Source organism: Prionailurus viverrinus, chromosome X, assembly GCF_022837055.1.
Source record: "Prionailurus viverrinus isolate Anna chromosome X, UM_Priviv_1.0, whole genome shotgun sequence".
Classification (NCBI taxonomy): Eukaryota; Metazoa; Chordata; class Mammalia; order Carnivora; family Felidae; genus Prionailurus; species Prionailurus viverrinus.
This window is the reverse complement of record NC_062579.1, coordinates 14,759,284-14,782,781: the sequence shown is the minus strand read 5'-3', so window position 1 is coordinate 14,782,781 and position 23,498 is coordinate 14,759,284. Positions and strand designations below refer to the sequence as shown.

The 23,498-nt window shown below is 42.9% G+C and overlaps 1 protein-coding gene across 4 annotated transcripts in view; it reads left to right on the top strand.

The window, feature by feature from the left end:
• SMPX (small muscle protein X-linked) overlaps nt 1-23,498 on the top strand; it is a 104,371-nt gene that overhangs the window by 67,829 nt on the left and 13,044 nt on the right. For 2 of the 4 annotated variants that reach the window (XM_047844208.1, XM_047844207.1), the window contains exon 2: nt 18,130-18,186. In XM_047844208.1, the coding sequence (XP_047700164.1) occupies nt 18,148-18,186 (39 nt within the window). In that variant the 5' untranslated portion in view covers nt 18,130-18,147. Of the gene's footprint in view, nt 1-13,510; nt 13,792-17,701; nt 17,782-18,129; nt 18,187-23,498 lie in introns of those variants that run through there. The other 2 variants (XM_047844205.1, XM_047844206.1) reach the window with 2 other exon arrangements.

Below are 23,498 nucleotides of genomic sequence, written 5' to 3'. Positions count from 1 at the left end.
AGTGGCCCCAACCCAGAATTCCCTACCTCATCACTCACTTACTTGCCCAGGCTTGGAGCTGGAGGTTCTTCCTAGAATATAAGATCCAAGAGGGCAGGGATTCCTGTTTTGTCTACTGAGGTACCTACAGCACCTAGAATTGTATTCGGTGCATAGCAGATTCTCTAAGGCTTGACATGATCTAACTGTGGATGTTTTTTTCTAACCCTCTGGCTTACTGCTCTAAAGCCATTTGGTTTAGCATGACAGGCAGATGCCTCCCTTAGAAACTTTACAGTTATTCTTCTTCTGCCTAGTTCTGAGGTGATTTTAAAAATACAAACTTAAAAGAAAGTTCTTACACGGACTTAGGAATATCCAAATTAATCTTTTAATAGTCGTTATCTCCCCCACCCTACCTCCTGATATGGTCCTCAAGGAAACAGATGCACACAGGAGGCAAACTAGGCTCTATTACATAACGGAGTTGTGGCTTCCAACCAAACTGCCAACTCATGGACATCACAGAAACTTCCTTCACCTCTTCCAGGTTCACCTAAAAAGCCAGCCTTCTTTTCAAACCCTAAACCTACATTGACTCTTGGCCCTTATAAATGCAGAAGGCCACACCTTTCCACCTGTGGAGTAGGAAATGGGGTGAGAGGGACCCAGCAAATGAGCATGTTTGTTTCAGGGATTAGAGTTGCCTCTCCAAACCTTTAAAACTTAAAGTTTATTTATGTTGAGAGAGACAGAGATAGCACAAGTGGGGGAGGGGCAGAGAGAGAAGGGGGAGAGAGAGAATCCCAAGCAAGCTCCACACTGCTAGCACAGAGCCTGATGTGGGGCTTCAACCTACAAAACCATGAGATCATGACCTGAGCCGAAACCGAGTCAGACGCTCAACTGACTGAGCCACCCAGGCACCCCTCTAACCCAACCCTTTTAAAAAATATATTTTTAAAAGGTTATTTATTTTCAGAGGGAGAGAGAAAACATGAGGAGAGGAAGGGCAGTGAGAGAGGAGAGCGTGAGAATCCCAAGCAGGCTCTGCACTGCCAGTGTGGAGCCCAACGCGGGGCTCAACAGGGGGCTCAAACTCATGAACCATGAGATCATGACCTGAGCTGAAGTCCAATGCTTAACCAACTGAGCCACCCAGGCGCCCCCCTCCAAACCTTTTAATGCAGGACAAATGGCCCTGGGTGGGATGCCATGATGGAGGGAGAACATAATAAAGGGGGAGACAAAAAATTGGAAGGAATGATCAAAAGTTGGGGAGGGGGAGACAGAGACTGACCGAGAGACAAAAAGCGAAGAGAGACAAGTGCAGACAGAACCACAGGTAGAGACAACTACAAAGAGACTTGAGAGCAGGTCAGAAAGAGCAACATGGCAGAATGCAGGTCTGGGGAGAAAGGTAGTTAGTGGTACTCACAGCAGGAGGAGCCAAAGAAATCAGGACAATAGCTTAAAGTTGTTTATTAAGCTGTGTGTTGTGACAACCCTCCTCCATTATACACTACAGCCTCTTCCCCACACACCACAGACTTTTGTACATGCTGATTTGGAGGTATGAAGGAAGGAGGGGTGGGTGCAGGGTGGGGCCTATGGCAGGGCTCCTGGATATACATGGGGGTAAACAAGGGGGCAAGTGGAACTGAAAGTCAGCCAAGCATATTCCATTTGCTAAGCCCTGTGCCTATGCGGCTGTGCCCTCTGCGAGTGAGGGTGGTATATTTAAGACAGAAGGTTTTCATGGAACTCTGTCCCTTTGCTCACCTAGGTTATGTTTCTTCACATTTCTTTTGATGTGAAGCAGCCTAAGTTTGAATTGAGCTCCTACTACATGTCACTGGGGGTTCCATCATCAACAAAACAAGTGTGCTTCCAGTCTTGTTTTCCAGTTTTGAAGGGGAATTCCTACTCATTCTTCAAGTCACAGCTTAACCACTGTCACTTCCTGGGGGGAGTTGCAGTGGCTACTGTTGATACTCAGCCCCATGTCCCCACAGCTTACCCCTCATCTCCAGCATCCTTTTCTTCCTCGAACTAAGGGAATGTTCTGGCACTGGAGCTTCGCTCAGCTGCATGTAGACAAGGGGACACTTGGCAGTATCTGGAGAGATTTTTGGTTGTCATACTTTGGTGTGTGTGTGTGTGTGAATGCTACTGGCATCCAGTGGGTAGAGGCCAGGGATGCTGCTGAACAACCTATAATGTCTAGGACCTACCCCCTGCACACACAACAAAGGACAAATGTCAGTAGTGCCTGGCCAAGAAACACTGATGTTGATACAACTCAGAAGTATGTGCATTAATGCTCCTGGGGGCAGCCCTCAAGGAATGGAAGTAAATACCTTCCACAGTGGGTAAATACTTGTGGCTTCCTGTCCTCTAGTGGGGTAACCCTGAGGTGTGTTCCCCACGGGTTTCTTAAAGGGTCCCCACCAGGACTGAGCCTCAGTTGCCCACAAAGGCAAGTTGCTCACTATGGTACCTTTCACTGGATTTTACAAAAATCTTTTCATCTCATTCTCCCTGCCCCCTTGTTTCTGTTCCTAGGGATAGCTTCCCAAAGCAACTACCTGCACCCAGTTTCTCCCAGGGTCTGCTTTTAATACAGATTCCTTTTCTGATTCTCCAGTTAGATTAGGTTTCTCTGCCTTGAGTGAAGCCACCCCTCTTCGTAGTGACTTTGTATTTATTGTCTTTTTCATAGACTGTGAACACTATAAGGATGCCTGTCTTGTTCAGTGCTTTATTTTCATGGCTTAGTGCAGTTTATGGCACATGGTAGATGCTCAAAAGATATTTGTTGAATGACTGAATGAACAAATGAGTGAATTTAGGCTGTTTTCTTCCTCTGAATTGGGAGCCTCTTTGATATGTTCTTTCCCCCCTGCTTTTTAAAAAATGTTTATTTATTTTTGAAAGCGAGAGTAAGTGAGTGAGAGAGAGAGAGAGAGAGAAAGAGAGAGAGATGGGGAGGAGCAGAGAGACAGGGAGACACAGAATGTGAAGCAGGCTCCAGGCTCTGAGCTGTCAGCACAGAGCCTGATGTGGGGCTTGAACTCATGAACTGTGAGATTATGACCTGAGCTGAAGTTGGATGCTTAACCAACTGAGCCACCCATGTGCCTTCTTTCCCCCTGGTTTGAATGGCTTAGTGAAACAGCTGGGAAAACCTTCAGAAAGAGTGGGAAGTCAAGCCATGGGTGACTTGATGGCAATATTCCTAAGGTTAAAATGGGGCCATTGTGTCAGATTCTTCAGATTTGGGATTAGGACCTTGGAATATGAAATAGTCTGAGAACATTCTCAATAATTTTGTTTAACAAAGCAGAGACTCAAGGCCTACCAAGTAACAAAGAGGATTATCTCAAGGCTTCAAGAAAATAGACAAGTTTGAAACAATGGGAGAGTTTAGTGAAGGAAAAGAGAAGGAAAATAACATTGATGGGTCATGTACTATGTGCCTGGCCCTGTGCTTTATTCCTACTGGCTCACTTGGTGGTAGGTGTTATTATAGCTACCCATTTTTCAGATTAAGAAATAGGAATTCAGAGAGAGGAAATGGCAGAGCCCAGATATGAACTTCAACTGCCCCTTTCCAAGGCTTATGGCATTTTCTGTTATGGCATGGGATATGTGTGTGTGGGGGGGGATGTCTAGACACTGAGAACATTTGGAGCAACTGTGGTGGGGGGGGGGCAGCTATTGGGCAAGAGTTTGGACATGATGTCCTTCTGGGTTCCTTACTATGTTAGGAATGTCTTACTGCACTGACCGCAAGCTGTCCATCAGGCCTTTTTTGTCGGCTTATCAGTTTTAGCTCAGCGGCAGCAAGCATTTTCCCATCATTTACTTTCCTTTTATTGCTTCTTATTAGCTAAGGCTCCATCTTGTAGATATTGAGTCCCTGGCATTTATTGTATTTCAACTGATAAGCTACTGGGTGGATGGTACACAGTCATCTAATGTACCCTAAGAAAGAAAAAGCAGTGCTAAAAATTATTTTAAGATGTCATAAATTGTAACAAGTGTCGATTTTAGAGATGTTAAAATGTAAAAAATGTGACTCTTTGAATTCGTGAATTATTGCAAACTCAAATTCCCACAACCACATACTCAGTTATCCTCAAAACAGGAGCAATACTCCTGGCTTCCCCCTCTCCTATCATCAATATACACCTAGTGGATGCCTGCTATGGGTAAGGCTCTGGATCAGATGGCTTGAAAGGAATATAAGATAATATGGAACCAGAACCACAAATCATAATCCTGGTGAGGTGGTTTTAAAAGATGGCCAGATGGATACTGACAGGGGCACTTGTTGGGATGAGCAGTGGGTGTTGTATATAAGCGATGAATCATGGGAATCTACTCCTGAAGCTAAGAGCACACTGTATACATTGTATATTAGCTAATTTGACAATAAATTATATTTAAAAAAAATAAAAGGATTTCAGCCTTAAAAAAATAACTAAAATATGGCCAGAAATTTTACGGCATTCCTCCCATAGCAAGGGAGGTCCATGTCCTCTTCCCTTGAATCTGTGCAGGCTTGTGACTACTTTGGCCACAGAATACAGCAGGAGTGATGCTATGTGACTTCCAAGGCAAGACGTAGGCACCATCCTAGAGAGGCCACATGTAGGCATTCTGGGTGTCAGCCCCAACCGACTTACCTTCTAGCCATCCCTGCCGAAGGGCGCCAGACATGGGAGCCAAACACCCATTCTGGAAATAGGGCCTCCAGCCCAAGCTGGTCCAACTCCCAGAAAGATGGCAATAATCCCTTGTATAAGTTAAATGACCCTAGGCCATGCCAGTTACAAGCCCGAATGTCTGTAGACTTACATGGTGAACATTCATTTGTCATTCATGTCAGAGTCCTATGTGGGTCTAGTGATCCTTCTGCAGTTTGCAGCTATGACATCCAGGAGCAGTGGCTTCTAAGATTGCTACAGATTGGGGAGACAGGTCTGGTTTGCATAGGATGCTTTTAAAGGCCAGGCTTAGGGGGCGCCTGGGTGGCTCAGTTGGTTGAGCAACAGACTTTGGTTCAGGTCATGATCTCGCGGTTTGTGGGTTCGAGCCCCACATCGGGTTCTGTGCTGACAGCCTGCTTCAGATTCTGTGTCTCCCCCTCTCTCTACCCCTCCCCTTCTCACACTCTGTGTCTCTCTGTCTCTCAATAATAAATAAATGTTAAAAAATAAAAAAAAAAATAAAGGCCAGGCTTGGAATGGCTTAGAGCAGTGCTTCTTAAACCTTCTCAGGATGAAATTTTTAAATCAATCACAGACCAATACTTTTATAAAAATGCAACAAAAATGAATTACTAGGAAAAAGAAATGCTGATCAGATATAGTGGTAATGTCAAATTGCTATAAAAGTCCCTAATTACTTACTTTAAAATTTCTGTATTAGCTTATTGCAAACTGGCAACAATCTGCAAATGGGCACTGGTGCACAGACCATTGAGTACTGTGGGCTTGCAGTAATTGGGCCCACATCGTATTGGCCAGAACTCAGTTTCATGGCCCCATCCAAATGAGTGAGCCTGGAAAATATAGTGTCCTATGTGCCGGGAAGAGAAGACAGAGTGCTGAATTCACAGCACTGCCTCTGCAACATGCTGCAAGTCAGGGGTTTACTCCTTTTTCTCTCTAGGAGGACCCAGTTGTTTACAAGTATATTGTCTTATTTATGTTCCAAGATCTAGGTTAGAAAACCCCAGTTTTGTAGGACAGGAAGGAAAGGAGACTGGGAAACTGCCCTGAACAGTATATGGTGCAACTGTGATTCTCCCCAGTTTTAAAGGTCCTGACCTTGGGTGCAATTCCAGTTGGATAAAAATTTTGTTCAAGGGCACACAGGCTGCAGTGAAGTTTCTGTTACATTCCAGATCTCTGGTACTGTGTCAGGTGACTACTGTTACTGCCTCAGACCCTGGAGGAGGACTCTCCCCCATCTACCATGTAACACCAAAGGGAGTAGAGTTACCTCATATTTGAAAAAGAGCTAGGTTATAGAGGTCTCATATGACAATTCTAGAAAAAGTAATTCTAAATACATTTATAGGCAGCCAAAGCTCTGCAAAAATAGTCTCTTTTAACACTCATAGAAAATGACCACTAAGAAACAGAAGTGTTCAAAATTGCAATAATATAACTTTGTATGATGGTTTCTTTTAAAGTTTTTATTTATTTTGAGAGAGAGAACACAAGCAGGGGAGGGACAGAGAGGGAGAGACAGAATCCCAAGAACGCTCACGCCATCAGCACAGAGCCTGACATGGGGCCTGATCACACAAACTGTGAGATCATGACCTGAGCCGAAATCAAGTGTCGGACGCTCAACTGACTCAGTCACCCAGGCGCCCCTGTAAGATTGTTTTAAATAAACTTGGCTTTTTAGATACAAGATGCCAATGTAGTTAGACTTTGCTCAACTTTGCTGAGGCCTATGTGCCATAAAGGACAGCTGTGTGGGCAGATAATGATGGAACCCAGCCCAGACCCCCTCAGATCCTGTTTCCCCATTTGTTGTCTGCTCTTTGCTTCACCAGGCATTTGCTTCCAACACCTCAATGCTCTTTTTGAGGCCTGCCCTCCGGCCTATGGAGCAGGCCTCTACAGCTGGTAAGGAGAGCCAAAAGCCCTGGAAATTTGTTCCCCTGGGCAGCCCTGAAGCAATGACAGACAGGTACAGGAGTATGACAGCCCCACTCCTTTGCCTGGGTTAGAACAACTCTATGGCATAAGTTCTTACACTCCAGATCAAAAGGACAATACCTTCTATGGGACCTGAGATCTCATCTTTGTTCCCCAGTTTTTCCTGGAAACATTTTCTTCATTAATCACTTGTGCACAAATCCTCACATCCAGATTTGCTTCTGGAGAAACCCAACTGAAGACATGTGTCCTTTAGAACTAATACCCCCGCAGAGCAGTCACCTTGTTGACAAAGTAGCCATGTCCAAGGCAGCAAGATTTCCAACCTCGGCTGGATCCTCAACACTGCTGGGTGCTACTTTCAGCTCTTCCCTGTTCTCTATCACTGGTTTCTTGTTCAAGACTTTTAGAAAGGTGAGGCAGGCTGTCAGGTGGCCTCTGTTTTCCCCGTTCCCCTCCTTCCCAACCCCACAGACCCTCTTACAACCTTTTTTGGGATCAGCTTATTTCCTCCTCAGAGGAAAGAACATGTGTTCCTGCCTCTATGGGCAAGATTTCATCTTCTCCTCTGGACTTTGCTCATCAGTGACCTCCTTTTGACCTTTATCATCCCTGTCACTCTGGCTTCTAAATATGTTTAAATGTTGTTCTGACTGTTATAAGATACAGGCTCCCTCAAATTCTCTCCATATTGGAAATCTCCAAACCCAACTACGATCCTTTTCCTCCATTCTTAGTCACAGGCCTAGAAGAGATGTGTCCACTCGCAGCCTCAACTGTTCATTGGTGCCACAACCTGCAGTGATCTGGGTTTGGAACCAGCCCCCACGGTCTGTGGAAATGCTTCCCTCTGATGCCACCACTGGATTTGTAATTCTTCATGGCCCATCTAAGAGCTTACTTGTGTCAGACTCTACGTCCAGCACTTAAGATGTGTCTCATTACTTCACTCCCACCCCCAAAGCACCACATTTCGCTTTTTTGTCCTCCCACATCCAATCAGTTAGCAAGATTACTTTTGACTCTATTAGTAAAATACATTTCAAACCTCTCTTCTGGTCTTTATCTTCACTGTCAATGCCTTTGTTCAAGCACCATCATCTCTAGCCTTTTAATGGTTCTCCCTTCTTCTCTGCTCGTTCTAGTACGGTCCACTTTCCACATGACAGTGAGAGGGAGGGCATCAAAGCTGAAATCAGGCAACTCCACTGCTTAAAACCTTCTAAGCGTTCCTACTACATTTAGAAGAAAATCAGCATTTCTTGTCAAAACAGCCGATGAAGTCCCTGCTAGCTTCTGCCTCTCTTTCTCACCTTGTCTGATGCTTTTCTTCACTGTGTTGGGACTGCATTGTTTTTGTTTTTGTTTTTGTTTTTGTTTTTGTTTTTGTTTTTTGTTTTGAGTCCTGAGAATGTCCTTTCCCATCCCAGGGCCTTTGCACATGCAGTTCCCTCTGTCTGAAATGTTCTTTTCTTGCTCTATCAATCTGACTTCTTGGAGAGATGCTGCTCCTGCCACACCTCCCCCAACTTATTCTCTAACTCAGCCTTTTGTCTGTCTTCATATCACTTAATAGGATATATAATTACTTTGTTAGTTGTTTACTTAGCTTGGTCTGTACCCTCTTTTCCCCAGTGTAAGTACTGATGGCAGGAACATAGGCTTATTCACTCTTTTCTCCCCAGTGACAGTGGGGAAAGAACGGTGCTGGCATTTAGTATAAGCTCAGGACATTGGGCTGAAACATATCCTTCTCTGTGAAGCCCTCAGCACCATGGGAGAGTTAGGGGCACCGTCCTGTGAATTCCCATAGCAGTTTGAATACAGCACATAAATCCAATAACCACCTTGTTATTTATTGTCTCCTCCACCAGACCATAGTGAACAGAACTATATCTTACTCATTTTTAAACCCTCAACATCTAGCACAGTGCCCTAATCATAGTAAGCACTTAATAAAATAAGTGATGGATGAATGTACGAATAAATGAATGAAATCTTATTCTCCCAGCTGGGAGTGACTGAGAGGTGGATGCCAGCATTTTCTCTGAGGACAGAGAAACAGGCACCATGTTTTTGGAGATGGGGGTCTGAATTTCACTTCCAAGGCTAGATAGCTCTTTTATATCTGCAAGGAAAATACTTTTGGGGGAAAAAGCTGTTGAGCTATACAAAGATGAAATGAAGGTCCCTTTTTGAAATGAGGAGTTTGCAGACAAGGAGATGCTAAACTGTTCTGCATAATTATGTAAAAGATTTTTTCATGTGGGTAGAGTTATAACTCTGCACATTACTTCTTTTTGGAAAAACTGTTTTTCCTCTCTGTGGCTACTCACGGAAGTAAGCTACATTCCAAGGGAAGAGTCATAAACATGGCTGCTGTGTCACTGTGAAGGACCGGGGTTAAGGAGACCTCAAGAAATCATAGAGGGAAGAAGTTATCACATAGTATGCACCCCAGGGGACAAACCTTGTCACCTGCTCTCCTGGATTAAAAACAAGCATCGAGGGGCGCCTGGGTGGCTCAGTCAGTTAAGCATCCGACTTGGTTTAGGCTTAGGTCATGATCTCACGGATTGTGAGTTCGAGCCGCATAGGAGGCTCTTTGCTAACAGTGTGGAGCCTGCTTGGGATCCTCTGTCTCCCTCTCTCTCTGGCCCTCCCCTGCTCGCTCTATCTCTCTCTCACTCAAAATAAATAAATGAATAAATGAATGAATGAATGAATGAATGAATAAATAAATAAATAAATAAATAAATATTAAAAAAGCCAAGCATTGCTTTGTTCATAGTTATAGTGTCAAAAATTAAAATTTAACATAGAAGTAAATGTTATGGGAAAATAAAGTGTTTTCATAGATCACAGCTACTTTCTTTTTCATAATTCTTCCCAGTTAATCATTTTTCATTTATCAATTTTTCTTCTTTCTGTCAGCATACAAAGTTTTTTTGGGTCACATCTTTATACATAATGGTACAAATATTTATTAACTAACTTATTTAAAAATTTCATAATATGATTTATTTTACTCTTTGCCCAAACTATAGGCAGACCTACAATAGAGCAGAACTGAGGAAAGAGGACCCCGAAAGAAGCCTGTAATTTGGGGCACATGATAAGAGTCTTATCCATGAGGACATTCAGGGGTGGGGCAATGGTATGAGCAGCCTGGCTCTTTCTGTTGGCTTGCATAGTGGAACATGAAAAAACCTCTGGAATTTGGAGGCTGAAGACCTAGATTACGGTTCTGACTCAGACACTTCTTAGTCATATGACTTTACCTTTTTCAAGGTGTTTTTTATAAAGGTGTCATTTATAAAATGGAGATTTTCTTATTTCTCCTTTGCAACCATGAGATATAATTACAGCTAACAAAATGTAAGGGGAAATCTGCTGGGGCTTCTGGGAGAGTTTCTTTCTTGAGAAGAGGAAAGCTCTTTTTCCCACCATCCCTGCTTTTCCTTCTTGTTTGGATGTTAGTGGAAGATCCTGATTCTTGGAGCTGTGGCAGCCATTTTGAGAACATGAGGTAAGAAGCATGAAGATGAAAAGCTGACTTGTTGAGAGTGGCAGATTAAAGAACTAGAAATTGCCTGGGGTTTTTCAACTTCATAAAATTTCTGAACCAATCTGGAACTACCTCCCTTCAGGTTTCTAGACTTGTGAGCTGACTAAATACTGATTGAACCACTGCTACTCAGGTATTCCATTACTTGCAGCCTTGTCTCTGTGTCTGGATTTGAGACAATCCAAATCATGACAAAGAGGTTCACTGGAGTTTCATATTGTGGCAGGGGCGGAGGGGACCCTCAGAAATAACCAGAACCAGAATTCAGACCTCCTTAGAGAGTGCCAAATCTATTTCTCCAAGTCTAGTTTTTAAAATGTCAGCGTTCTGGGGTTCCTGGGGGGCTCAATCAGTTGAGTGTCTAACTTCAGCTCAGGTCATGATGTCACACTTCATGGGTTCGAGCCCCATGTTAGACTCCCTGCTGTCAGTATCCGAGTCTGCTTCAGATACTCTGTCTCCTTCTTTCTCTGCACCTCCCCTGATTGCATTCTCTTTCAAAAATAAATAAGCATTAAAAAAACCTTTAAAATCCCAGGGTTCTAATTGCCCCCACCCTGAGTCCGTCACTCAACTTCTGGCCAGGGGCAAGGTCATCTATCATTGGGGTTCACACCTGTGGATGAGGTTCTTTCCCGAGGGGGTATAGCAGTGAGCTGAAGAGCCCTCCCAGGTGTGGTCTCCCAGAAGCACCAAGAAGCCAAATACTTATCTTTGACCTCTTACCACAGCCCCTTGAAATTTCTACTACTGTTGTCACTTTGTCAGTTTAAGGAACCTATATAACAGAAGAAGCCCCAGGCACACAGTAACATGTAACTGGATTGGTGAGTGACAATTACCAAGTGGATGGGCACAACATGAGTCTATTTCTTACTGGGAGGATACAAATGAAAGGAGAGGGAAAAGAAACAGTCTTTAAGTATGGGTAATTCTGCTGGGGACCTCTGGGAAACTGTAGATCACACTGAGGAATCATTCCACCGGAAGACAGGAAGGTGGAGCATTTACCACCATCCCCATTACTTGAGGTTTGTCCCTAGGGTGTCTGCTCCCTGGCACTATAGGTCATGCCTGCAGCACACCCAGGAAACCTGTCTTGGAGACAGAGAGAGCTCTAAAGCAGAGAGGCAGAGAGATTCAGGCTTTTGAGGTATGAGGCTGACAGCGTACTGGGAAATGTCTACAGCTGCAGGGAAGCTCAGGAGGGCACAGGTGATATTGAGAAAGGCATCAACAGTATCTGCCACACCCCCTCTTGGCTGAAACTGGTTCACTTTGGGTTTCTGTCACTTATGACCAAAGGAGTCCTGATAACGCAGCTCGCTTCAGTTCTTCCACAGAAGCAGCCATGCCCAAGTCGGGCCAGGCCTGTGTACAAGACACTGCTGCTGGGAGCACTTTCCTTGACATATATAACACCACTGGCTACTGAGGGGTCACTGAAGGCAAAAGGACTGTGGCAGAATTGATGTACCAACTGCAGGGCAAGGGGTCAAGAATGGCTCACTGTTTTATTTGTCCAAGGAGTGATGCAAACTACTGTTTGGTGAAGAGCTCTAGACACATAAGAGTAGCCAAACATGTAGAGAAATAGTAAGGTGCTGAGTGTATTCTGTTTTCCAGTGATAAATAACTCACTTTTTGTGCCACATGTTCTCAAAGCATGATGCTTAAACTGAAGTTTAAAGATTCTTTTAAACAGCACATGAATGGAATGGAAAGGTGAGCTGCAAACTGAGATGAACTGCAATTATCTGCTGGCCTTCTAGCTACAGAAAGTTTGTTTTCTTTTTACCAACCTGAAAACAAGCTAGTTGCTTCTGTGTGGAATGCATTCAGCTGCAGGGAACAGAAATGTGACTTCAGGGGCTCATATGAACAGGACCTTCTTTTCCTCACGTAATGAGAGAACTGGGCGGGGATGGTGGCTGGCGGTAGCTCATTGGCTGATTACACTGCCAGGGACTCATACCTTCATATAGTGGATGAATTATGTGTGCTTGCTCTGTTTGATCCTTCTACTGAAGGGAGCCTCTGTGTAAAGTTCCAGAGACCGAAGAAACAAAGTAAATCAACGGATTAATAAAAGTAGTGTTGGGGCGCCTGAGTGGCTCAGTCAGTTGAACTTCAGACTTTGGCTCAGGTCATGGTCTTGTGGTTCGTGGGTTTGAGCCCTGCATTGGGATCCCTGCTGTCAGCCTGTTGGCGAGGAGACTGCTTCGGATCCTCTGTCCTCCTCTCTCTCTCTTCCCCTCCCCTGCTTAGTCCCTCTCCAAAAATAAATAAAAAACATTTAAAAATGAAAAAAAAAGTTAAAATGATGAGCACGAGAAAGAAAATCCAATCCCCCTCAACCCCCAAAACCATACAAAACGAAAATAATGAGCATGTGTCTTAGATTTGGTAGTGTTCTGTTTAAAATGTGTTTTGCCTCCTACCTGGTCCTGTCCCCTGTCATACTTAAAACAGATATTTCCTCTTTGTTTTGTTTTGTGCTGTTGTCTCGTATGGTCTGTGATCAAAGTCATTGTCACCAGTAGAGGCTGTAGAGCACAGAAGGCAAGGACTTAGCCTTGGCACCAAATCTGAGTTGATTGATCTGGGACCGTTTATGACCTACAGAAAGGGTGATGTCTTTTTTTTAAATTTTTAATGTTTATTTTTTAGAGAGAGGGAGAGGGAGAGAGAGAGAGAGAACATGAGCAGGGGAGGGGCAGACAGGAAGACACAGAATTTGAAGTAGGTTCCAGGCTCTGAGCTGTCAGCACAGAGCCTGACGCAGGGCTCGAACTCACAGATTGTGAGACCATGACCTGAGCCAAAGTTGGATGCTTAACCTACTGAGCCACCCAGGCACCCCAGAAAGGGTGATGTCTTATAGTTCAACATAATATTATAATTATCATCATTTAGTGGCCATTTATTGAGTACTGATCATGAAAGAAATTTAACAGCTCCTCAGTGACCAAGCCAGGACTTAAACACTGCTGCATGTCTGTGCCCCTGATAGGCAGCTTGGTGCCATGCTGCTTCTCTCTAATTTTTATTTTTATTGAACACGCCTCATCTTCTGGCCTCTGGGTGATAATGCTAAAGATAGAAACTTTTCCTACTTTTTGAACTTCACTGTGTCCCCTCAGAACATGTGAGAAAGTGCTGCCAGCATCTTCTGGAAGATTAGGAGGGCAGTAAGATTCCGTAGCCACCTTCCGGCTGACATTTGAGCCCTGCTTTCAGCACGGTCAAGCCTTTTGGAGGAAGCCAGTATATGGTTTGTATCAAACTCTATATTTAGGAAGAACAACTGTGAGCTATGACAGGAATTCTCTTTAACACTTAGCCTGAAACCGAGTTTCCCTCTAGCCCCGAGCGGGGAGCAGCTCTCAGTACTGAGTGAGGCACCGAACACTTGAGCTATTTCAGCCACATGCAAAGCATCGGAATTGAGATCACAGCTCAGAGGACACCAGGCGTCCCTTCCACCTTCTGAGGAGTCTTGTATTCTTGCATCTCGCTGCTTGGGACTTTCCTTAGGCAGTAAACAAATACATAAAGCAGGTAAGCAAGAGGACCCAGCTCAGGGAGCTGGGGATTTCTGAAGGAGATTTCCTTGATACCTAACTTGAAGTGACTACTTAGAACTTTGTAGGCTTGTGACTAGTGGATGTAGCTTCTGTGTAAATTCACTGTTCAGTGGTATTGTTGCTGATCCTGTTTTATAAGTTGTGTGTGTGGGTGGGAGGGAGCTATTTGAAAGAATATTGAACTAAAACCAGTTTTTACCGATGGTGCCATTACAAAAATTTCCACAGTCCAGATAGGATGACTGTGATCCTGAACATCATGTCATTTTCATTCTTATGGCCAGGATTACAGTCAGTCAGCTGCAGAGTGATTCAGGCTGTAAGCCTAGAAATAATCAGAAGAATTTGCAGCAGAGGAAACCTGTAATGCTAGCTCTCTGATTTACCTAAATGCAAACGATTGCCGGAGTTGTTGCACAGTACAAGTTTAAAATGCTTTGCCCCTTTCCCTAAGCACCGGGCTTGGCCCCAATGATAAAGTTCTATCAACATACGGATCGATTAACATTCCAAAGGCATCTTTTTGAAAGCTCCACTTTGGTCAGGTGTTCCCGGTGCCCAGCAGGGTGGAGGGCAGCACTTGTCTGTCTCTGTGGGCACCAGGTTCTGAGACATGGCAACGATGAGAGTGTCTCTTGCCTCTCGGCATATTTCAGGCAAAGTGAATAAGGAGTTAGTCAGTTCAGACAGCTGAACATCTTTCTACACTCTTCTCAGGGATTATTTTTAGCTGCGGGACAGAAGATAATTCCCTGTGAGAGTGAGCTTCAGCCATTTAGTAGACCTTGAAAAAGAACAAACAAAGCCCCTTCTATCCAGATATTGATTTATTTTACTCTGAATCCCTTCTTATTAAATTAGTGATATTAATGTTGACAAATTTTTAGTAAGTGTAAGAGTCTTATTTAGAAGTCAGATATTAGGTGCTGCCCAATCAAAACATCAGCAGAGGTATATTGTATATGACTCAGCATACAGACCATTAAAGTTCCCCCACTGACTTGCAGATCTTCCAGGAAAACCCAACTGTGCTAAGCTGGCAAGCATTTCCATTATAGTATAGGCTTTGTAAAAGTCAATATGTCTTGTCAAACTTTCCGTGTTCCCCAATTTTAGCCAGAACCAGGAGACACAGTAATAGAGTGCTTTAAAGAGTACCTCTTTAGATGAAAAGCTGGGGCCAGCTGTGAGTAGACTTGTACGTCTAAGGCATAGCTTTCTTTTTTGTTGGTGAGACGAGGCGTGCAGATAAAGAAGGAAGGTGCATTCTACACTGCATCCCTAACGGAGGTGAATGCAGGGCCAGGGAAACAGCCAGGGAACACTGTCTATTTTTATTCATCAGCGTGCTTTGCCCTGATTTCTCTGCAAATAATGAGGACAGCGGGAACGGCTTGCAGGACTGATTTACACAAATGTTATATAGCCTGTTTTCAAGGACTGAGAGCTGGGATCTGACCAATTTTCTAAAGATGTTTCTATTGCAGATTGACATATATGTTAAGAAGGAATTCATATGTAAATGAGATTATACAGAGGCTATATAGGAGACAAGGCCCAAGGTAGATCTTTTAGTCTCAGAGGTCCACAAGAAACAAAGCAATCCGATAGTTTAGTGAAAAAAAAACAAGATCAGCCTAATTAAAAAAAAATCAATGTCATATAAATAATACAATCATTCATTGCCTAATTTTTTTTTTACATTTCAACATGCTATTGTAATAACAAAAGAAATTTCCTACTTCTCATGTTTCAAATCAATGTACAGTAACTTTTTAAAAGTTTCAAGTGATGTTGGTTAGACTGTAGCTGTACACACAGAGAAAACTATATGCGGAGATGTTTAAAGTCCTGTGAGAACTATTGCTTTGCATGACTTCTAATAGCTTTTGAGGAATAGAGACATTAAATATTAAACTACTAAGCTTTTCCTTTTGAAATTGAACTATGTATCCTAGATCCAAAAATTAAAAAGCCTTCATTGAATCTTTGACACTGTAGGAAAGACAGAAATCTACATGAAACATGTCATAGAGAAAAATGCATTCCTAATTGTTCAATTTCTTGTTGCTTTTTAATTTTTTAACCAAAATGAAAATAATTCTAACTAGACTCTTCCGGATGGAGGCCATGTATCTATGTATTACCAAAACATTCAGGTGAAACTTTAAAAAATCTCATTGTTTTCATGTATGTGACTCCAAAGACTTATATTTGGATTAGAGATTTAAAAAATTATGTAATTGTTTGACTTCATATAATAGAACCTAAGACTTTGAAAATCTAAAAGAACATGTTTTTCAGAGTTCTCAGCTCTTTTTTCTTTATAAGTGGTGGTGGCGTCACTACATCAATTCCTTTTTTTAAAATTTTTAAAAAATGTTTTTATTATTTATTTTTGAGACAGAGAGAGAGCATGAGTGGGGGAGGGGCAAAGACAGAGAGGGACACAGAATCTGAGGCAGGCTGCAGGCTCTGAGCTGTCAGCACAGAGCCCGATGTGGGGCTCAAACTCATGGAGTGTGAGATCATGACCTGAGCCGAAGTTGGATGCTCAACCGACTGAGCCACCCAGGCACCCACATCAATTCTTTTTTTAAAATGTGTACTTATTTTGAGAGGGAGAGAGAGAGCATGAGTGGAGGAGGGGCAGACAGAGAGGAGAGAGAATCCCAAACAGGCTCCACACTGTCAGCGCAGAGCCCGACATGGGGCTCAATCTCACCAACCGTGAGATCAGGACCTGAACTGAGATCAAGAGTCGAACACTCAACCGACTGAGCTGCCAAGGCACCCCCACCAATTCTTTCTCCATACTTGAAGCTGTAGATCAGGAAAGTACAGAAAAGTCACTAGCTGTGGACAGTGGCAATAAAACAATAAATATTTGCATCAAGCTTAAGTGTTCACAAGGTAGTTTGGGGAACATTATGTCATTTTGATTCTCACCACAGCCTGTGAATCAGGTAAAATTTGAAGAAGAGGATAGGGGCCTATAAATGTTGAGTGACACAGGCCAGGTTGCACAGAACTTGTAGGAAATGCCCACGCTGCTGTCTGTGTTCATTTATTCACAGGTTAGCACATGCATTTACACCAGTCAGTAGAGGAATGTCACTCAACCCATTTTATACTTTGGATTTAAGTAGCAGTATGTTTTTCATTCACTCAATTTTCACCTTTTTCCACTGGGCCTGTCAACATTTAATAGACCTAGCTATGACACTACTTAGACTTGCGATAACATGCTAGAGCTGGGCTGTTCCCTGTCCCCCTAGCGCCAGGAAAACCTTGGCCACTAGTCACTGTGCTCTAAGCCAGGTCTCCTGATCTGAAAGAAAGCACAAGTCCTTTGGGAAGGAAGCACTGCTACATCTTGGGGAAATGATATAGTCATGTAAGTCCTATTTGCTTTCTGAGGCTATTTTGTTAAGAGAAGAGACGACACGGCCACCTGGGTGGCTCAGTCCGACTCTTGATTTCGGCATTGGTCATGATCTTGAGGTTCATGGGACTGAGCCCTCCATCGGGCTCTGCCCTGTCAGTGCGGAGTGTGCTTGGGATCCTCTCTCTCCCTCTCTCTCTTCCCCTACTCTGCTCGTGCTCTCTCTCTCTCCCCGCCCCCCACAATATAAGTAAATTAACATGAAAAAACATTAAAAAAAAAAAAGAAGACAGGTGAGGTTTATGGCTGCCTGTGTTTACAGAGCCTGGGGTCTGCACACTGTGTGGGGAGAGGTGGCCCCATCCTCACAGCTTCTCCCAGGGCTGTGCACAGTGAACACAGACAATGTGCACAGTGAGCCGAGGGCGTCACAGGAGTGAGAACGTAGTTGAGGCCATTTCTATTTGGGTGTTCGTGGAGAGGAGGAGCTCCCAGTGGACTGACACACAGCCCCGGCAACAGCTCATGCAGATCACAAGTTCAGTTTCAGGCGGAGAGCTTCTGAGGCCCCAAACAAAGGTGTTTTTTTCCCACAACCTCTTTGCTTTGCTGCTCTTGGCAGTGGGGGCAGGAGGGCAGGGAAGGAGATGATAGAGCCTTTCAAGTTTCTGATTGCCTATCATTCGATCAGGGGCAAGGCGTCTCAGCATTTCTCCTCCTGAATGATTTATCCGGGCGCTCTAGTGTTCCCTCTCCCCAAGGCATTAGGAAGGAGAGTCTCTCAGTAACTTCGGAAACTGAGACGGAAAGAATATATGGCCAGTGAAAGGGGTGACTGCCCAGTTGAATCATGAATTAAGTTCTAATTTATCAAGACTGAGAATCTCAATGCCGCCACCTTTAACAGTTTCTCACTTGTTTTTTTAGGGATAAGACCCCGTGAATATGTCGAAACAGCCGGTTTCCAATGTCAGAGCCATCCAGGTAAGTAGGCATATTTCTGTTTTAACATCAGCTCTGTGACGCCTAGCCTGTTTGCTTAATAACTCAGACCTTTTGTGATTGTTCACCCCTAACTTGATAATTAACTTCAAGAAAAGCGTGACTCATAGGGGACAAATGAGACAGGATATACGGCTGGTAAGGTACGACTGAGGAGGGAGAAGCTATTTTTGCTCAATTGTGCTCAATTGTAAGACAATCAAAGTTATAACTAAGAATCAAATGATTGCCTACCAAAAAATGCAGTGTTTATTTTTTGGATGTTTTTCAATCTATATGTTTTTGACATGCTCATAATAGCCATTAACAAAAATCAATTTCCATTTTTATATCCAATTAAATTTGCTGACCCATGTGTTTAGAATACATCCTTTCCTGTCAAGTGTTATTCCCAAGGTTTGGGTATTTATCTTGTAAAGTCTGCATGCTATTATGTCTCCTCCTGTCTTCCCAGCAAACAAATTCTTTGGTTGTTTCCACTGACTTAAGAGTCACCCCAAAAAGGGGAGGGGGAAACAGGCATTTTGGAACACAAATACAATTACGAAGGTAACTTTCAATATTGTTTTCACTCAATACTTAATTTTTTATTTTTTTGAGGTTTCTGGGTTTAACTCTCAAATGGCTCCCACACTGTGATGCTGGGCACACTGCTTTAGTATAAATTTCCATCTTTCTCTTCCATCAACATGGAGTCATCTGTGCTTTCTCTAAAGGAGCTTTTAAACTTTTTTTTTTTCCTGGACTTTTCTGAATCCCACAGGACATGAGGCATAGTTCCTGAATATTTGGGGTCTGATGCACTGTCACAGCATAAACATAAGCGATTGACCATATTGTGGAAGGGTGTGCATGTGGCCAGATTGTGGGGTTAGAAATCCTAGCACACACTGGTGGTACACGAGGTGGATGGGGGGACAAATCTTCACCTGTCATGACTAATGCACAGTCTTAAGTGGATGGGCTTCTTAAGTGGAAAGATGTATTACAACCTCTGGAAACCAGTCATAGAACAGACTACCAAGAAAGAGCCTATTGGCAAGGATCCAACTCCGCATTGCCACATTTAGCCCTGTTGTGTCCACCTAGTGAGTGTCTGACATACCTTGAATTTATTTTGCCTCCCAGATCTGTGGGCATCCTTGAGCCTTTGAATCTTCTTTACATGAGTTTGAATCCTTAATCCATACCAGTGTGGAATCATGGGAAAATGACTTCATCTCTCTGCCTTTGTTTCTACATCTGTAAAATGGGAATAATTGTTATTATCATGTCCTCATGTCCTAGAGCTACACATACAAGTTGTTTAAACAGCATAGTAAGCCCTCATTAAATGACAATTATCATAATAATTATCATTCAGGAATGCTCTATGTTAACGTGAAGAGAAATAATACCATTTAACCACTGCATTTAAAGCTCTCAAAGTGCTAAACAGAAAATTTCATTTTTATTTTGCAGGACAGAAAAACATAGTCTTCTCTCAGGCTGTCTTTGCTTCTTTTCATTTTAAAGCTAAAAGTGTGTTCATTTTTCTTCCTTAGCGCTTTCTAGCTTCCCTCACATCTACACTGAAAATTCACCAGTATTTTATCTACTAATTTTGACCTTGATATATTTTTAGGTCTGTAATATTTAAAAAGCTGCTATTGACTATTCTCAGTAGCTGTTATTTTACTGCATTTAAAAAATTCCATCCACTCTACCAACAAAGGCAGTAGAGTGATTTCTTATGGATGTGGTATTGCCTCTTTCAATATACTTTATGCCACTCAAAAAGCCTAATTTAAGGCACCTTCAAATGAAATATTATTTCTTGTGGCTAAATAGGATCTGCACTATCTGATACTTTTCTATAATTTCTGCATTAACCTAAAGTAGGGTCTATTAAATAAAATATGAAAATGGTTACACTATGTAAAACGGTTTATAGTAACATTATTTAGGGTACAGTCCTGTCTGGAACAAATAGAAACCCCAAATGATGAGGGAATGCTTTTATTGTTTAAATACCACTTAAAGATCTTAAATGTTCTATTCAACACATTCTAGTTGCTTCTTCTTTTTTATTTTAAATTAAAAAAAATTTAACATTTATTTATTATTTTTGAGAGACAGAAAGAGAGTGCGAGCAGAGGAGGGGCAGAGAGAGAGAGGGAGACACAGAATGCGAAGAAGGCTCCTGGCTCTGAGCTGTCAGTGCAAAGCCTGAGGTAGGGCTTGAACTCACAAACCTCAAGATCATGACCGAGCTGAAGTTGGATACTTAACCAACTGAGGCACCCAGGCACCGCTTGAAGTTTTTTTTTTTAATTTTAGAGGGAGAGACAGTGCGAGTGGGGGAGAGAGGCAGAGAGAGAGAGAGAGAGAGAGAGAGAGAGAGAGAAAGAGAGAGAGAGAGAGAGAGAGAGAGAGAGAGAGAGAGAGAGAATCTTAAGCAGGCTCCATGCTCAGTGTGGAGCCCAATGTGGGGCTTGATCCTACAACCCTGGGATCATGACCTGAATTGAAATCAAGAGTAAGACACTCAAACGACTAAGCCACCCAGGTGCTCTGCTTCTCCTTTTTATCAGGATCTTATTTCCAATTCAACTGTCATTTCCTGGATATACAATTTGTGACAGGAACTGTGCAAAGTGCAGGCCATGCAGAGATGAACTGATATCTGATTCCTCTCTTTGAGGAGCTCATAATCTCCAGGCCTTACTAGCTGTGTGACTTTGGGCAAGTTGTTCATCCTCTTTGTGCCTTGGTTTCCTTATCTATCAAGTGGGGAATTAATAACAGTACTGTTCTCATAGGTTTGCTCAGAGAGTTAAGTGAATTAATACATGTAAATACTCAGGCCAGTATCTGGCTTATTATAATTGCTTAATCAATATTAGCCATTATCATCAATCATCATCATCATCATTATCATCATCATCATATCACCACCATCATCTAGTTCAACAGTTCCCAAAGTCTGTCTCTTAGAATACTAGTTTTATGGAAGCTTTTTGTTAATTAAAGGATTCCATGATAAAATGTTTGGGAAATACTACATTAAGCAAAGTTGAATAGGATCTTTACTGCATAATTTTTCAGAGTCCGTAACTTGGTAATGGCTTCATGTATTTCCAAGAAAATGATGATGTATGCAAAGTTTTATACATATTGGACCTTTAATTTTTTATTATATTTTTAAAATGTTTGTTTATTTATTTAGAGAAAAAGCATGAGTGGGGGAGAGGCAGAGAGAGAGGGAGAGAGAGAATCCCAAGCAGGCTCCATGCTGTCAGTGCAAAGCCTAATGTGGGGCTCAATCTCATGAACCATGAAATCATGACCTAAGCCAAAATCAAGAGTCCGATGCTCAACCAACTGAGCCACCCAGGAATCCCTAAATATACTGGACCTTTTAAATGAGTATTTTGCAGGATAGTATTTTGCAGCACAAACTTCTAAAAAATAATGTCTTAGATCTCCATTTTGTCTGGATTGAGCAACTTAAGCCACTGTCAGCTATACTTACAACAGGTGGGCATTTAGATAGTTGAACTATTGCATCTGTGTGCATCAGACATGTTAAGGATTGTTATAATGAATAAAATAATGAATAGCAAGGCCCTGGTTTATAGCACACAATTCCTTAAAAGATCTCTCTCCTTTTAATTTTTTTTAATGTTTATTTTTGAGAGGGGGGGAGGGTCAGAGAGCAAGGGAGACAGAGAATCTGAAGCAGGCTCTGCATTGTCAGTGCAAAGCCCAATGTGGGGCTTGAACCCATGAACCATGAAATCAGGACCTGAGCTGAAGTTGGATGCTCAACCGATGGAGCTACCCAGGTGCCCCAAGAGAAGTCTCTTTTAACTCTCCAGGTAGTACATGGAATGGCCTTGGTTTCTTTTCAGCTGGTTCCATCTCCCCCATGCCCCAGATTAATAAGGGAGGCCAGAATTAGGCCTAACCTCTGAGGACATGGACAGTTGTCTTTCATATCCACATTGAAAAGGTGGCTTTGAATTATAAGGGGATTCTATATAAGTCTGCATTACTTTTCAGTTGTATTAATGCAATCACATTTATGCCAGGGACATAAAAATATCCTGCAGGAGTCAGTTGATCCTTCCCTTGCCTGGACAGGGCCTCTGTCTCCTAAGCAGCTATAAGGCTGTATCCCAGATGTTGGCAAATGTTTTCTATAAAGGGCAAAATAGTAAATACTTCAGGATTTGCACATCATAGGGTCTCTATTCTGACTGCCCAACTTTGCCATTATAGCACAAAAGCAGATATAGGCATTACATAAATGAATTGAGTGTGGCTGTGTGCCAATGCAACTTTATTTATAAAAACAGGTGGCAGGTTGTATTTGGTCCATGGGCCATAGTTTGCTGACCTTGGTTCTGTACTCTCCAGGCTGCTTGTTAAACCCCATTGTTGACGGGGATGGAGTTGCAACCAAGGTAACATCAGCACACTCAGCATAGTGGGTCTGGTCCCTTCAGATGAAAGAATTTGAGATGACAGGTGGGGAAAGCTAGAGCTTGTGGGAAATCCAGTCCTATCGGTGATCTGCTCAGCAAATCTCTCTAATGAGACCAAGTGACACTGGCCACTGGCAGCACCTGCCTGTCCTTCCCCTTCCTTCTGAACACACTCCCTTTGGAAATCACCATGGGCCTCAGCTCACCCAGAGCCAATGTTCTCTGGGTCGTCACTGGCTTTTATCTCCACCATTGATCAAAGTGAGCTGAGTTTTATGTGTCCTTTCTCATGAGATCAGAGAGCTTCATGGTTGAATGGAAAAGAGTCCTGTGCCCTACTCGTAGCTCTGCTCTGTGACTTCACCCCCCCCCCCCCGGTCTTCATGCTATGCAAAAGGAGGGTGTTGCATTATATGGGCTCCCAGCCTCTGTGCAGCTTCTAATAGTCTATGAACTTCCTGAGAATAACTTCTAAGGTTTCTTATTAGGATGATAATAATAGTCACAGTTTATTAAGGGTTTACTATATACTTGGCATAGTACAGTGAGATCCCCATGGATTATGATGGAAGGTTTAGAGAAGTGAAAGAACTCACACAGGATCACGCAGCTTGTAAGTAGGAGAGTCAGGACCTGAACTCAAGTCATGTGATCCCAAAGCCCATGTGTGGAAGCTCTCTGCAACATGCTTTTGTCTCATTACTTACCAGCCCAACCCTGGCACAGAGAGTGAGAATGGAGGGGTGGGTGGGACCATCTAAAGGGTAATCATAAGTACCAAGGCTACCTCAGGGGACAATTGCCATTTTATGGATGCCAGGTCCT